The sequence below is a fragment of the Manis pentadactyla genome, chromosome 10 (genome assembly GCF_030020395.1).
Source record: "Manis pentadactyla isolate mManPen7 chromosome 10, mManPen7.hap1, whole genome shotgun sequence".
NCBI classification, from domain to species: Eukaryota; Metazoa; Chordata; class Mammalia; order Pholidota; family Manidae; genus Manis; species Manis pentadactyla.
The window spans coordinates 10,115,239-10,128,572 of NC_080028.1; the positions used below are offsets into that span (position 1 = coordinate 10,115,239).

At 51.1% G+C, this 13,334-nt stretch overlaps 1 protein-coding gene across 1 annotated transcript; it reads right to left on the reverse strand.

Moving 5' to 3' along the window:
• Nucleotides 1-5,955: 5,955 nt before the first annotated feature.
• On the reverse strand, nucleotides 5,956-12,185 carry PDXP (pyridoxal phosphatase). Its single transcript, XM_036891452.2, has 2 exons — nucleotides 11,525-12,185; nucleotides 5,956-7,259 (listed from the first exon to the last, which is right to left on the reverse strand). The coding sequence occupies exons 1-2, from the start codon at nucleotides 12,096-12,098 to the stop codon at nucleotides 6,943-6,945; spliced, it is 891 nt and encodes a 296-aa protein (XP_036747347.1). The 5' UTR covers nucleotides 12,099-12,185; the 3' UTR covers nucleotides 5,956-6,942.
• Nucleotides 12,186-13,334: the final 1,149 nt, after the last annotated feature.

A 13,334-nucleotide genomic window follows, 5' to 3' on the forward strand; every position in this document is an offset into this window, starting at 1 on the left:
CAACATAGAGAGGGGTGGGTGGGGCCCAGCTCCACTGATTTCCTCTGTGCTTCCCCTCCAAGGCCACAGACACCCTCTGCCTGATCAAGGAATGGGGAAATTCAGGAGGAGTCCTAGACCAGGGACCAGAGGTCCTTCAGGCACAGTCCTTGTCCCACTGCCAGTAGGTGGACCTGACTATTCCTTCCAGCCCGGTAGTTGGCCCAACACAGGCCCCAGAGCTGCTTGTCAATTCTTCCCTAACCCAGAAGCCAGGTCCAGCACCAAGAAGTGTTTGCTGCTGGACGGGGGTGCTGCTTGCCTCCCCTGCAGGGTCTGGCTAGCCGAGGGCTGGTAAAGAGGCAGCGTGGCATGGTGAATAGGCTCCCAGAAGGCCCCTCTGGGAGTCTAGAGGCTTGGATTCTGGTCCTAGCCCTGCCATACCCTCCGCAGAGCACCCTGGCAGGTTGCTCCTCCCTGCTTGCCTCAGTCCCACCATCTGGGGAGGTGGAACCCTGCTCTCTTGAACAAGGTTATTACAGGGTAGAATTCAGGTCTATTATAGTAAATAGATGATTAATTTTTCATAGTCTCATTAGGCTGTCTCTTTTCCCAGGCTGAGTTTACCTTCCTGGGGTCAACACCTCAGGGAGGTCTCCCTCACCCCCACCTCATCCCCGACAGTCCGCTCCTGCCTAGGCTGGGGCAGGGAGTCTCTCCAGGTGCCACTGTCCTCTAGAACAGGGGCTATGGTTTTCCTAGGTCAGCGGGGGGAGAGAAAAGAGCAGGGACAAGGTGCTCCATGCACCTCCCTCCAAACCCCATCCTCAGGGCCTCCGAGGGGTGGCGCCCACTTATCTGCCAGGCCCTGTGCCTGGCGCCTTGCTTTCATACATTATCTCATCCCATCTGTACCTCCCCACTGCTTCACGTCTGCCACCTGGGTTGAACGTCTGCAAGGGAAGCTGCTCTGGTCCTTGAAATGAAGCTGACCTTAGAATCTGGAGAAAAGAGGCAAGTCCTGAGTGGCAGCTGCCTGTCCACAACTGTGGCCAAGGTCCTTGACTTCTCGGAAGTGGTTTCCAGGCCTGGGAGGTGAGGACCTTACCTATTTGGTAGTTGATTGGAGGATTGCAAGAGTGAAATGTGCTGGACTCAACAGGAGTTCTCGCTCCTGCACCGCCCGAGGCCAAGACCCTCCACCCAAGGGCTCTCCTCCCTGCTCACCGCCTTGCAGCAGAGGTAGTGACCTCTCTGGAATCTGTCCATCCTGCAGGCTGGCCCTGCAGCCTGGCCCTTGGCAGCTGCTGTGAGAAATGAGTTCAGCTTGTCTGGACGGGGACCCAGGCCAGTTTGGCCCTTCCCAGCCTGCCAGCTCCCAGCCTGAGCACTGCTGCCCACTCCTGCCTTTCTCCTGTCAAGGCCCCACCTCCTCCAGCTGGCAGTGGTGGGGAGGGCTTCTGGGCCCACCGGCATGCCATCCACAGCCCCCAGACAACCTGGCTGGCCCTGCGAAGAGGGTATGAGTGACCAGAGCCAGTCCAGAGTCCTCGAGGTAGAGCAGCGAGGGCTCTGAGGGATACTGCACCTGCCCTGCCCCTTCATTTGGATGCAAAACCTGGTGTCAAAGCCACCCAGCGAGAGTGGCCACTTGACCAGTATCACACAGGAGGTTAAGGGCCAAAGCCCTTTCACCTGCTGAGCCAAGGAACGAACACTGTGGTTGGTCCTGGGATGCCAGGACATCAAATATGATGTTTTTGGATCCTGCTCCATGAAAGACAGGAAGAACTAGTGGGGGGATGTCTCCCAAATTCAGTTGCAGGAGCCTGCCCCCAACTTACCCTGCTCAACAGTTCTCACCTCCCTTTCTTTGCTAGTGTTGTTCCACCTGCCCAGCCAGCCACCTCCCCAAACACAGTGGACTTCTGTCACTTCTGCCTTTCCACCTGGTGTCTGTCCCCCTTCTGAGTACAGGTCCTGACGTGCCTGTGGGGAACTGCCCCTCCTCTCATGGGGTCTGGGTCCAGAGCCTGTCATTCATTAGTTCTCCAGGGCTCAGGCATGAATCTTTTTATTTTTTCAATGTTTCTTTTAACATAATTATAGATTCACAAAAAGCTAAGAGCTCTTTAAAAGCTTAGAAAATATTTGAGAGCTGAAAAATGTATGGCTCCAAAATACTAAAACTACAAAGCTGAAAATAATAAATGTTTACTGTGCTCAAACTTAAAAACTTGGTAGTCATAAACATTGCATTACACTTGAAAAAAGTTGGAGGGGTTGAGCTTTCTTACTTCAAAAGCATGTCCAAGTCTTCTTCAGGGTTGGTCTAAGTTAGATTTCTTTTGCCAAATAATGTGTAAAGCAAAAGCATAAAAGTACTTTCAAAAATGTATAACAAATACATACACATATAGTGTGGGATGTGGGTGCATTTTAATGTTTTCTATGATGTGCCTGGGGCCTGTGTATCAGGAGAGTTTTGGGTTGCAAGCAACAGAAAACTCAAAGAAAATTGCTTTAAATTAAGGAAAACTTTCAGATCAGACATCTGGCGCTAGATTTCCATGGCAGGTTAATTCAGTGGCTCAATGAAATCATCAATGACCTGGGTTCTTGAGTGATCATGGCTTACGGACTGGTAGACAGTCCTTGCTCTTCCCCAGGGCCATAACCCACAATTAGTCCTTGCTCTGAGGAGAGACAAAGGATTTGGGGTGAACTGTCTAAATATCCACAATGTACTCTCAAATGATTCCATTGAGAAATAAAAAATGTAAAACAGTATAAAGAGCAAGTAAGCAAATTGTTAAATATCAACAACTGGGAACCCAGGGATGGGCTTATGGGTGTTCATTGTGCTGTTCTGGTACCTTTTCTGTTGAGTTGAAACTTTTCTGAATTAAAAGTTGGGGAGTGTGAGATAATAAAAAACGTTTACTTGGTGTCTGACCCCAGTTCCCGACACAGAGCTCCTAAAACCCTTGTCATTTCCTAAGTGATAGAGGGGCTAGGAGCACCTCTTGTTCTAATACTTGGTGTTTGACCCCAGTTCTTGATATATAGAGTTCCAAAATCCCTTGGAATTACCTGGGTGATACGAGCATCTTTTGTTCTAATGAGATGACTATTGGCAGGTTCCTGGATAGCTTCCAGATGGGGGCTGCTCACCAGGAAGACCGAGCCATGATTAGAAGCTTGGTACTTTCAGCCCCACCCCCATCCTCCGGTGAGGGGAGAGGGCCTGGAGAGAGTTAATTATCGATCATACCTAGGTGATGAAGCCTCTATAGAAATCCCTAAACTACAGGGTTTGGAGAGCTTCTGGTTGGTGAACACATCTACACGCTAGGAGGGTGGTGCACACATACTCCATAAGGACATAAGTTCCTACACTTGGGACCCTTCTGGACCTTGCCTTGTATCTCTCTTCTTATATCTCTCTTCATCTAGCTGTTCATCTGTATCATTTACTATATAAGGTGATAAACAAATGTTTCCCTGAGTTTTGTGCGCTGTTATGGCAAATTATCCAGCCTGACTGAGAAGGGGGTTGTGGGAGCCTCCAATTTGTAGCCAGCTGGTTAGCAGCACAGGTGATGCCTGGGATTTGTAACTGGCATCTGAACTGGCATCTTGGGAGACTGAGCTCTTAACCTCCGGGGTCTGCATTAACTCCAGGTAGTGCCAGAATTCAACTAAATTGTAGGACACCAAGCGTCCACAGAAATCTAGGAATTGCTTGGTGTTGGAAATCCACACATTTGTCCTTAGAAGTGTATTCTGTGGGTAAAGGAAACAGTTTTTCCTTTCAGTTGATGGCAGAGACGTGGGATTTGCTAGAATGGCCCTGACGTGTGGAAACGTGATTTAGGAAGAGAAAAGAAGAAAGCCAGGGTTGAAGAACCTTTGATTCCTGGGTGGCCACATGGTCACCCACGCTATGGAGCAGCAGCTGCACTGTACGGTCACTAAGGAAGTTACCAGTTGAATTTGGAGGAGGCTCCAACTTTAAGGGAATTCGTTTACTGGATGCATAAGGTACTTTGAAAAAAGTGAAATATACAGTCTGTTGGTGGTTATCTGTAAGAGCTAAAATGAAATCAAAAGAGAATGCTTTGTGAGAGCCTACTGCTAGGCCAAGCTCAAATTTCAGTGAGTCTGAGGTTCAGTCACTAGCCTCAAAGCTGCCCCTAAAGGGAAAAATTATTCAGGGACAACAGAATGTTCCTCTAAGGCCTCTGGTACTAAGAAAAAAGTCAATATGGGGAAAGGCAAAACCAGGAAATTATTGAAACCAGGGGGTACAGTGTGAAGTTGTTTCATTTTTGTGGATTGATGTCATCAGCTTTCTGGAATATTATTAACTGGAAATCCAGGTGAAGGGCATATGGGTGTTCACTGTGCCATTCTTACACTTTTTCTGCCAGTTCTAAACTTTTCTAAATTAAAAGTTGGGGTGAAGCAACCTCAACAAGTTTTTCCAATCTCGATGCTCTGCCATATGAAGCAGTCAGAGTGGGAAAATATGTTGGGTCACATCTCATTATTAAAAATGGCTGCACCAGATTCCACACCTGAAGCCCAGAAGAATGAGACCCCCTACATGACTTTCTTTAAAAATTTAAAGATTTCCATGATCTTCCAGCAGACATTCCCTCATGTCTTATTAGTTAGAAGTGCATCACAAGTCCATGGCTAAACCAAAAACTGGCTAGAAGGAAACAACCGTATCTGCTTTAGATTTAGGCCGTTAAACCAATCAAGACTCACCACCTGGGCCTGGGATGCCTCCCCCATCTGATTCAAGTACACCTATGATGCCCTGAAGAGCAGGATTCTGTCAGCAAAGGTGAGGAGTGGCTGCTAGGTCGAGTGGGACCTGGGAAGCACTCACTCGCCGCTTCTGGGGAGGCACGTGACTCAGGCTGGCCAACAGCTGTGCTCCAACTGTCCTCTTGAGACCAGGTTCAGAGATGGGCATGTGAGCCCAGCCAGGCCAGTGAGAGTCAGCCCTGAGATGTTGGTCTGGTGAGAAGCACCAGTTGTCTGGGCGGCAGCAGAGTTGAGAGGGAGAAACCTGGAGAGTGCTGGACCGCCTCATGGGGCAGCCAGTAAACTCCTTATGACTTAGCCAGGTTGAGCTGTTTCTGTCACAGCCAGACATCTCCAGACAAGCCAGCGCACATCTTGTCTGATTTCATGATGCAGCCAGGCTCGGCCAGGCACTCTCCCCAGGAAGAATCACACTGGAGAGAACCTCCCAGACCTCAAAACCCCACCTCTCACCTTACAAATGAGGAAACAGGCTGAGCAGAAAGGGGCTTGTGCAAACTCAAGTGACAAGTAAGCCAGTGACACTCAGGCCTGGAAGTCTCCCCATACAGGGGAGCATCTCACCACACAGCTTTTGTTGGCCTTTCCGGGCTGTGCCTCAGCAGCTTGTAGCTGAGCGCCTGCTTTTCAGGAGGCACTGGGGATGCAGCGAGGAGAGTGGGCCAGCAGGGTGGACAGTCACAGCAGCGTCCCAGGTGTGCAGGATGCCTGAAGGCATCTCACCTAAGCTCCAGGAGGGTGGAGACCTATCTCCACCTCAGTCTCTACAGAGAGGGAACCGCAGCCCCCTGGAGTCAGCCCCCGTAGGTCCAAATCCTGCCTTAGGTGATCATGCTTTCCGGCATGCACCCCTGTGTAAGTTAATGTCCTATTTCTGGTCCTCATTTCCCAAGTAGTAAATGGGATCACTAATACAAGCTTCCTGGGTTTTCTGAAGGACCAAAACAAACTGGTACAGAGACTCAGAGAGGCATAGTATTATTCAGTTAAGGTACTACTGCACACAGAGAATACTCTGGAACTGGGATGGCTCACTTCATGCAGGGGAAGTTGAGGTGGCCAGTTCTGGGGAGACCAGGCTCAGGCAGGGGTCCTCCTCCCACCCACCCCACACAGACTGGAAGGCACACAGCCACAGACACTCCCCCTCACATTTTATTATGAGAGGACTGGTTACAACAGAGGTGGAGGCGGCAGTGGCGGGCAAGGCCCAGCCCCAAGCCCCACCATCACGGGCACACAATAATAAATAAATAGTGGGTGGGCACAGGAGAGAGGTGGCAGAGCCAACACTGGCAGCACAGGGAGGGACCCAAAAGCCCCATCTGAGCTGCGACCACCATTAATACTGGACCAGTGCCATGATCAGGCAAGAGCAGGGCTCCAGGCTGTACAAGCCCCCAAAGCCATCGGGTGGCCCCCTGAATTGTATTCTTTGTGGAGGAGGTGTTTTCAGCACTTGGACCCTTATTTATAGATAGAAATCTGGGCTCCTGGCAGGTCTTGTCAGACCCAGATTGTCAAGAAGCTACTGTCTCTCAGACTTCTGGACTGTTCTATTCAGTTTCTAAAAGACGAATGAGTCGTTATTACCTGGTGTTCAGATTGGTCTTCCCAGGAACTAGGACAGGGCCACTTAGGTTCCCAACTGTCTACTCAGCATCAATGAGTCACTATCACTTAGCCTTTTGATTGGTGCATTCAGGGTTCAGGACAATACTGGTTGGTGGTTACCCAGACCTCAGATTGGTCAACAGGAACCCAAGGCCAGGACTCCAGCAGCTGGTGGCCTCAGGGAGGGGTTAGGGAATTAAGGATTGGGGAAAACCTTCAGTGGGCATCAGGGCCCAGATTTCAAAGAGAGGTCACAGGGCAGGAAATAAGGTTATGTGGCTGGGTCAGGCCAGGGTGAACAGGTGGGAGGAGGGGGTCAGATTCTGGGACAACAAAGGGTACCCAGCCACTGCTGGGGGTGGGGGTGCTAGGGCCCTAAATCCTTCCCTGGGTCCCAGCCCCATCAGGGTACAGAAACTAGGGCCAGGGAGCTTAATTTGGCTCTCGGCCCATTGCCTCCATCTACAGGATCAGGGTGGGGGGAGGGGTGGGGCTTCAGGTCAGGGGGGCTCAGTCCTCTAACCCCTCTATCAAGTCTGCAATGCTCTCCACGTAGTAGTGGGGCACGAGGTCATGCTGGCCAGCCGCCAGGTAGGCCTGGGCCTCCTCCAGGCTGGAGACACCTGTGAGCGTGAGCACGGTGGTCATGCCACAGCGGTGGCCGAAGAGGATGTCGGTCTCCAGGCGGTCACCCACCATGAGTATGCGGGTGGGGTCCACATTGAAGTCCTCTGCGATGCACTCGAACATGTAAGGGCTGGGTTTGCCCACCACCAGGGCCTGGCGTCCTGACGCTGTCTCCACTGCAGCGGCCAGGCTCCCGGTGCCTGCAGTGAGATGGAGACCAGGTCAGTGCGGCACAGCAGCTGGGAAGGCATCCAGGCTCTGACTCTGGAATTTCAGGGAGGCAATGCGGCACGGGGGTTAAATCAGGCACTGAAATGAGTCAAAAGGCCTGCTTCCAAGTCTTAGTGATGAAGAGTACAGACTCTGCAACCAGATGCCTGCACGCATACCGCGTCTCCACCTTTCTTAGGCAGGCAATTTCACCTCACTGTGCCTCAGCTCTCCCATCTCTAACACGGGGACTTTAATGGCACTTATTTTCATGTGGGTATTATAAGGACTGAATGAGCTACTGCATGTAACACCTGGCCCGCTATTTTACCCTGGCAGCTATGTGTCTTCTGGCAAGCCAATTAACTTCTCTGAATTTTCCTGGACTCTCTGGGGAAGGGAGGTCCAAGTAAAATTCACCTTCAAGGAGGTGTTGTGGGCACCACAGAATCAAGTGCTTTTGAAACAGAAAAGCACTTAACAAACAGCAGTTGTAGTATTGCTAAAAGAATGTGTGTTCCTGGCATCAGGAACTGACGCAGCCCTTTTGGAACACAGCAGGGCACAGAAATGTTCACACCTCTGACCCAGCCAGCCTCCGCCGAGAAAGTTTTCACAAGGGGAGAATTTAAACTGTTGACCAAAAGCTACATGCTTGAAGATGTCCAAGGCCTCAGTAACTATTAATAAGCAAAATTGTGGAGCCCACCCAAGTGCTTAACAGTAAAAGGACTGTTTAGAAAAGGACAGTTCTGACTCCCAGCCCAGTACCATCCTGCCCCACACAATGAGTCCACTGTGCCCATCCCACAGTCACATCTTTGTGCCAGCATGTTCTGCTTTCACAGTAACGACTCTGGACAAATGATGATGATAATCACAAGTTAATAAGCACATTCTCTAGTACCAGGAACTGTGCTGGGTGCTTACGGAAGCCCATTTTACAGATTAGAAAGCTGATGCTCAGGGACAAGTAGTTTGTCCAGAGTCGTACAGCTTAATAGGTGGCAGGTAAAGGATATATGTTCAAGTGGCTGGGGTACAGTCTTTTGCTGGGCCAGTTGTACTGGCGTGGGAGAGCTGAATGTTTCATTTTCAGGAATTGTGTAAGCTGGGTGTTAAACAAAGTCACTACTAGAAGTTAACTTAAAGTTATAATCAAATGCATTATGTTTAAATCAAAGGTAATATATTCTCAAAACTTATCACTTCCTACTTATTTTACCATTATCTATACTCCTGGGATTATTTACATCTTCAATGATAGAAATATCATACAGTTGACCCTTGAACAATATGGGCTTGAACTGTGTGGGTCCACTTAGATGTGGATTTTTTTCAATTAATTTATTGGTCAAATTTTTTGATATTTACAATTTGAGAAAACTTTTTCAGCTAGCTTACTCATTGTAAGAATACAGTATATAATACATAAAACATACAAAAGTATGTGTTAATCATGTTAATCAACTGTTTATATTATTGGTAAGGCTTCTGGTCAACAGTAGGCTGTTAGTAGTTAAGTTTTGGGGGAGTCAAAAGTTACATGCAGATTTTTGACTGTTCAGGATAAGGGAGCGCCCCTAACTGCCCCGTTGTTCAAGGGTCAGCTATATGATGAGCACAGATCTTCCCACCTCCATATTCAGTGACTTCCTGTTGGTAGCTTGAAGTCAGCCATGGTGGGAGTATTTACACCACAGAAACAGGCAGGTGGTCTCAATCAAGGCTCTTCCAATATTAAACATTCATCAGTAGGACACCACTGGTCTGACCCCAAATGCTCTGGGCCTCCTGTCTCCTCAGACAAAACTTTGTGTAGATAAGCCAGAGCCCAGAAGATTAAAGTGGGCACAGATGGCAAGGAATCTCAGCCCTGCAGCCCCCATATGAGGAGGAACTTCTCCAGTGTCACAGGATCAGGGCAGAGTTGTGCAGAGGAACACTGCTGGGAGGTTCTCCCTCACATCTGACCTAGAACTTGCTTATTTTCTAGGGAACTGAGTAGGGAAGAAAAGCCATTTGGCCTGTTACACAGAAATGCCTACCAGGATGGGAATGGCTCGCCTGTTGCCCCGGTGTTTTTCACAGCTCACAGTTTAGAATGGTCTCAGCTGCCAGCAATTTTCCCACCTGGACAGAGGTGCTCACCCTTGGACTCCCATGTCCCATTTCCCCCCACTCAGCTAACATTTACTGAGGCCCAAGTATATATATGCCAGGCACCGGGGATAGATCAGTGAAGGCAGTAAAGGCCCCTACCCTGGGGGAATGAGCATCCATCCTATCAGGGAAGTCTAGGAACGTAACTGAGTCCTCAGACCACCAATAGCCCACTTTTCATAACATCCTGTAATCTAATGCTGTCATATGTTTTGGTGGTGACATATTCCTAAGACAGCAGGCATTTATTTCTATTTGTCAGCTCAAGTGGCTGCCATGTGGGGACAAGGTAAATGCACAATTTAGGAGACCCACAGGGGCAGAGGGAAATAGGGTGAGAGAGATTTGCATTATTTCAGGTTTGATGCATAACGGGGGACTTTATTAGTATTTTTATACCACTGTTTCAAAGCTGCATCATTCGTGTGTACAAACACGACAGCAGCGCTGTTTGTTAAGCCTCTGCCTCCCCCTCTAGGCTGTGGGAGTGACCAGCAGGAGTGCTGGGCACAGCCTGCTGGTTGCTGAGAGGAAAGAGGCAGGTGGGCGGGGCCTGGTTTCTCCTTGGCTCCTCCACCCACCCTGCCTGAACTCTGGCTGGGCGGCTCTTAACCCACAGCCTTAGCCCGAACTTTGAGGCCTCCAGGGAGAGACTCACTTTTCATCGCATGGCCTAGGGCAGGTAGGAGCTGCTGCAACTGGGAGCCCCTGAGCAGAGCCCTCACCTTAGATTTCTAGGGAAACTGAGACTGCAGTCATGCTACAAGTAGGTGTGCAACAAAGCTAGGACAGGCCTAGGACTACAGAATCCCAACCTGGAACTGGTTCTGCCATGGCCCAAGCTCTGTTCCCTATTTCATCCCCTGGCGCCCAGTCTTGCAAGATGCCACCTCCAGGAAGCTTTCCCAGATCCCTCAGCTTTAGGCCCTGTCTTCTACACCATCAGAACACTGTCTACTTGTCAATCAATACCACCCTGGACCCCCACCCCCACCCCCAGGACTTGGTATCAATGACTATCTGAGTCAGTGGCCAGCAGAGAGGGAGTGATGGAGATCTGTCCCTATCCTCAGCTTACTGGCTGGGGTACTGACCTGTCCACACACATTTATACTGTCATCTTCTGCTACCACCTGCTCTTGTCTAACTTGAAACCTGCTGGTGTAGCAGCCTCCACCTGCTCCTGTCTCCCCTGCAGGTCTGAATACCCAGATGACAGCAGTGAAGACTGCCTTAGATGGAGGGAGCAGGGGCTGAGGGTGGGGTGGCCACAAGAGCCAAGCTCAGGTGCTCTTGCTCTTAAGCAGCTCACTTCCCCTCTCTCAGCCTCAGTTTCTTTAACTGAGAAATGGGACAATAACTCCCATATCCAGAGTAGTTTGGAGACTAAATAAGAACAGACACCAAGGTGTTTCATAAAGTTCTGTAACATGAGAGGGCACCGGACACAACTTACATCATTTGAGCACCTACTATGTGCCAAGCACTCACCCTGATCACTCTCCCCTCAGAGGAAACTGGCACGGTTAGCATTCCCATTTTACACCCAGGACAGAGATGCTCCCAGATTACATAACTTAAGATAACAGAGGCCTGGAGCTGGAATTGGAACTAAGGTCAAACTCCATCCTTTTTCTGTGTTCCCTGCACACTTGCCTACAACCTCCGCTGGTAATGGTGTCCCAGCCCTCCAGCACAGGGACAATCCTTCCAGGCTCTGTCTCCTACTCTCCAACCTCACCCCCAGGGTGAGTGGGGCAGAATGATAGGGATCACTGAGGCTGGTTCAGGAAGGCTAAGGCTGGGAGTTGGGGGCTTAGGTTACGCCTGCAACCCTCTGAGTCACAATGGGCCTCAGTTTCCCCATCTGTCAAACGGGGACTCCACTGCTACCTCTCACAGGGTGGCAGCTACAAGAATTACCAGACGTGGACACGAAAGCACCCTGGGCTCTTGTGGGGCAAGAGCCTCTTTCGCATCTCTCCTGTTCCTCACTTGTCACCTGGAGACACTCCTTCCCACAAAGTGTGGAGGTGGAAGCGCAGGTCTCTACCCCACCTCGGTTTCTCTTCCCCGCCAGCCCCGTGCTCACCGGGTGTCCGGCTGCCGTCGCTGAGCGGGTGCCACGGGTCCCGGTCGGTGGCCACGAGCAGGCAGTCGGGGTCGCGCAGGTGCGCGCACGCCTCACTCAGCTTGGCGAAGGAGAAGTGCTCGTCGTAGCCCACGAGCACGGCGCGCACGCGCGGGACCGCGCCCGGGTCCTCTCCAGGGTCTCCCGCCAGGCGCAGCCCCGCGGCGCGCAGTTCGGCGCGCAGCCCCTCGCCTCCCAGCACAAACACGACGCCGGGCGCGTCCCGCGGCCCCAGCAGGCGATGGCGTAGCAAGCGCGCGGCGCAGAGTGCGGAGCTGAAGAGCTGCTCAGCGCGCAGCTCCCCGAAGCCGAGGCGCGCGAAGCGGAGAGCCAGGTCGGGCCGCGCGCGCCGACTGTTGTTGCTCACGAACAGCGCCGCCTTGCCGGCCCGCGCCAGCAGCTCCACCAGCTCCGGGGCGCCCGGCACCACACGCTCACCGTTCCACAGCACCCCGTCACAGTCGAACAGAACCCCCTGGGCCCGGCCCAGCACGTCGCGCAGGGCCACGCCGCGCAGCCGCTCGCAGCGCGCCATGCAGCCGCCTGGCCGCCTGCACGCCGCACCGCGCCTTTCTCACTCTGCCCGCACCCGCGATCGCGCGCGGCAGGCCGGTCCCCCGCCAGTGCCAATCAGCATGCCGAATGGCAAGGGGGCGGGGTCGAGGTCTGCCAGCGGCCAATGGGAGAGAGAGTCTTGGAGAAGTGCGAGGCCGGGAGCTAACGGAGTCTGGAGAAAAGGGGCGGAATCACCGCTGCTACTGAGGGAGAGGACCAATGAAGACCTAACCTGGTCATTCGCCCCGCCCCCTAGCTCTGCTGGGCCGGTCGCCGCCGAGTTTCAACCCCGAGTAGCCTAGTAGAGGGGCGTGAGGCCGGGAGACTGACGCTCTTCTTGGCCAATAAGGAGTTACGAACACAATAGCGCGAATAGTCGCCCTGCGTTCCCTAGCCAACCAGAAGGTTAGGAGAGCTAGTTGCTAGGAGGAAAACAGATGCTAAGAGAGCTGCGGTCTTTGGATGAAATCTCATTGCCCTTTGAACCGTGGACACTACAGTCCTGAGCGAAATCCAGAGAAGTGTGTATGCATGATGAGGAAACCAGCATAAAGAGCAGCCAACGCTTTTTCTTTTTAAAATATCATTGATAAACAATCTTATGATGGTTTCATATAAACACCACAGTGGTTTCAACATTCACCCACATTATCAAGTCCTCACCCCCTCCATTGCGGTTACTATCTATCAACGTAGTAAGATTATAGAGTTATTGTCTTCTCTCTGCTGTACTGCCTTCCCCATAACCTACCTAAATTGTGATAATAGCAACCAACTCTTATAAGACATTTGTAAGGGTGTCCTTTGATCTTTAAAGGAGTGTCTCATTTAACCCCCAGAACACTTCTGGGGTGGAAATTGCTGTACAACTTCTCAGATAAGGTAACCTAAACACCAAGCAGTTAACTAAATTGCTCAGGATGTGAGGGAGAGGCCCAGGTGCTGGAATCAGTCAAACCTGGGTCCTAATCTCTGGCCTAACACTTCCCTGCTATGGGGTCTTGACAGGTCACTTTCTGAGCCTCAGTTTCCTAACCTGTAAGAGGTAACGGGATTTACTTCACTGGGAGAGGGCTAAGTGGAAATCATGAGTAGAAAAGCACACAGTTTAGCACAAAGTAAGGGTAAAAAACTGCAAAAAATGTTGGCTGTTATTATTTCAGACAGAAGAAAGGAGACAAAGAATAGGTAATTTTTTTCCTTTACGAATGCGGCT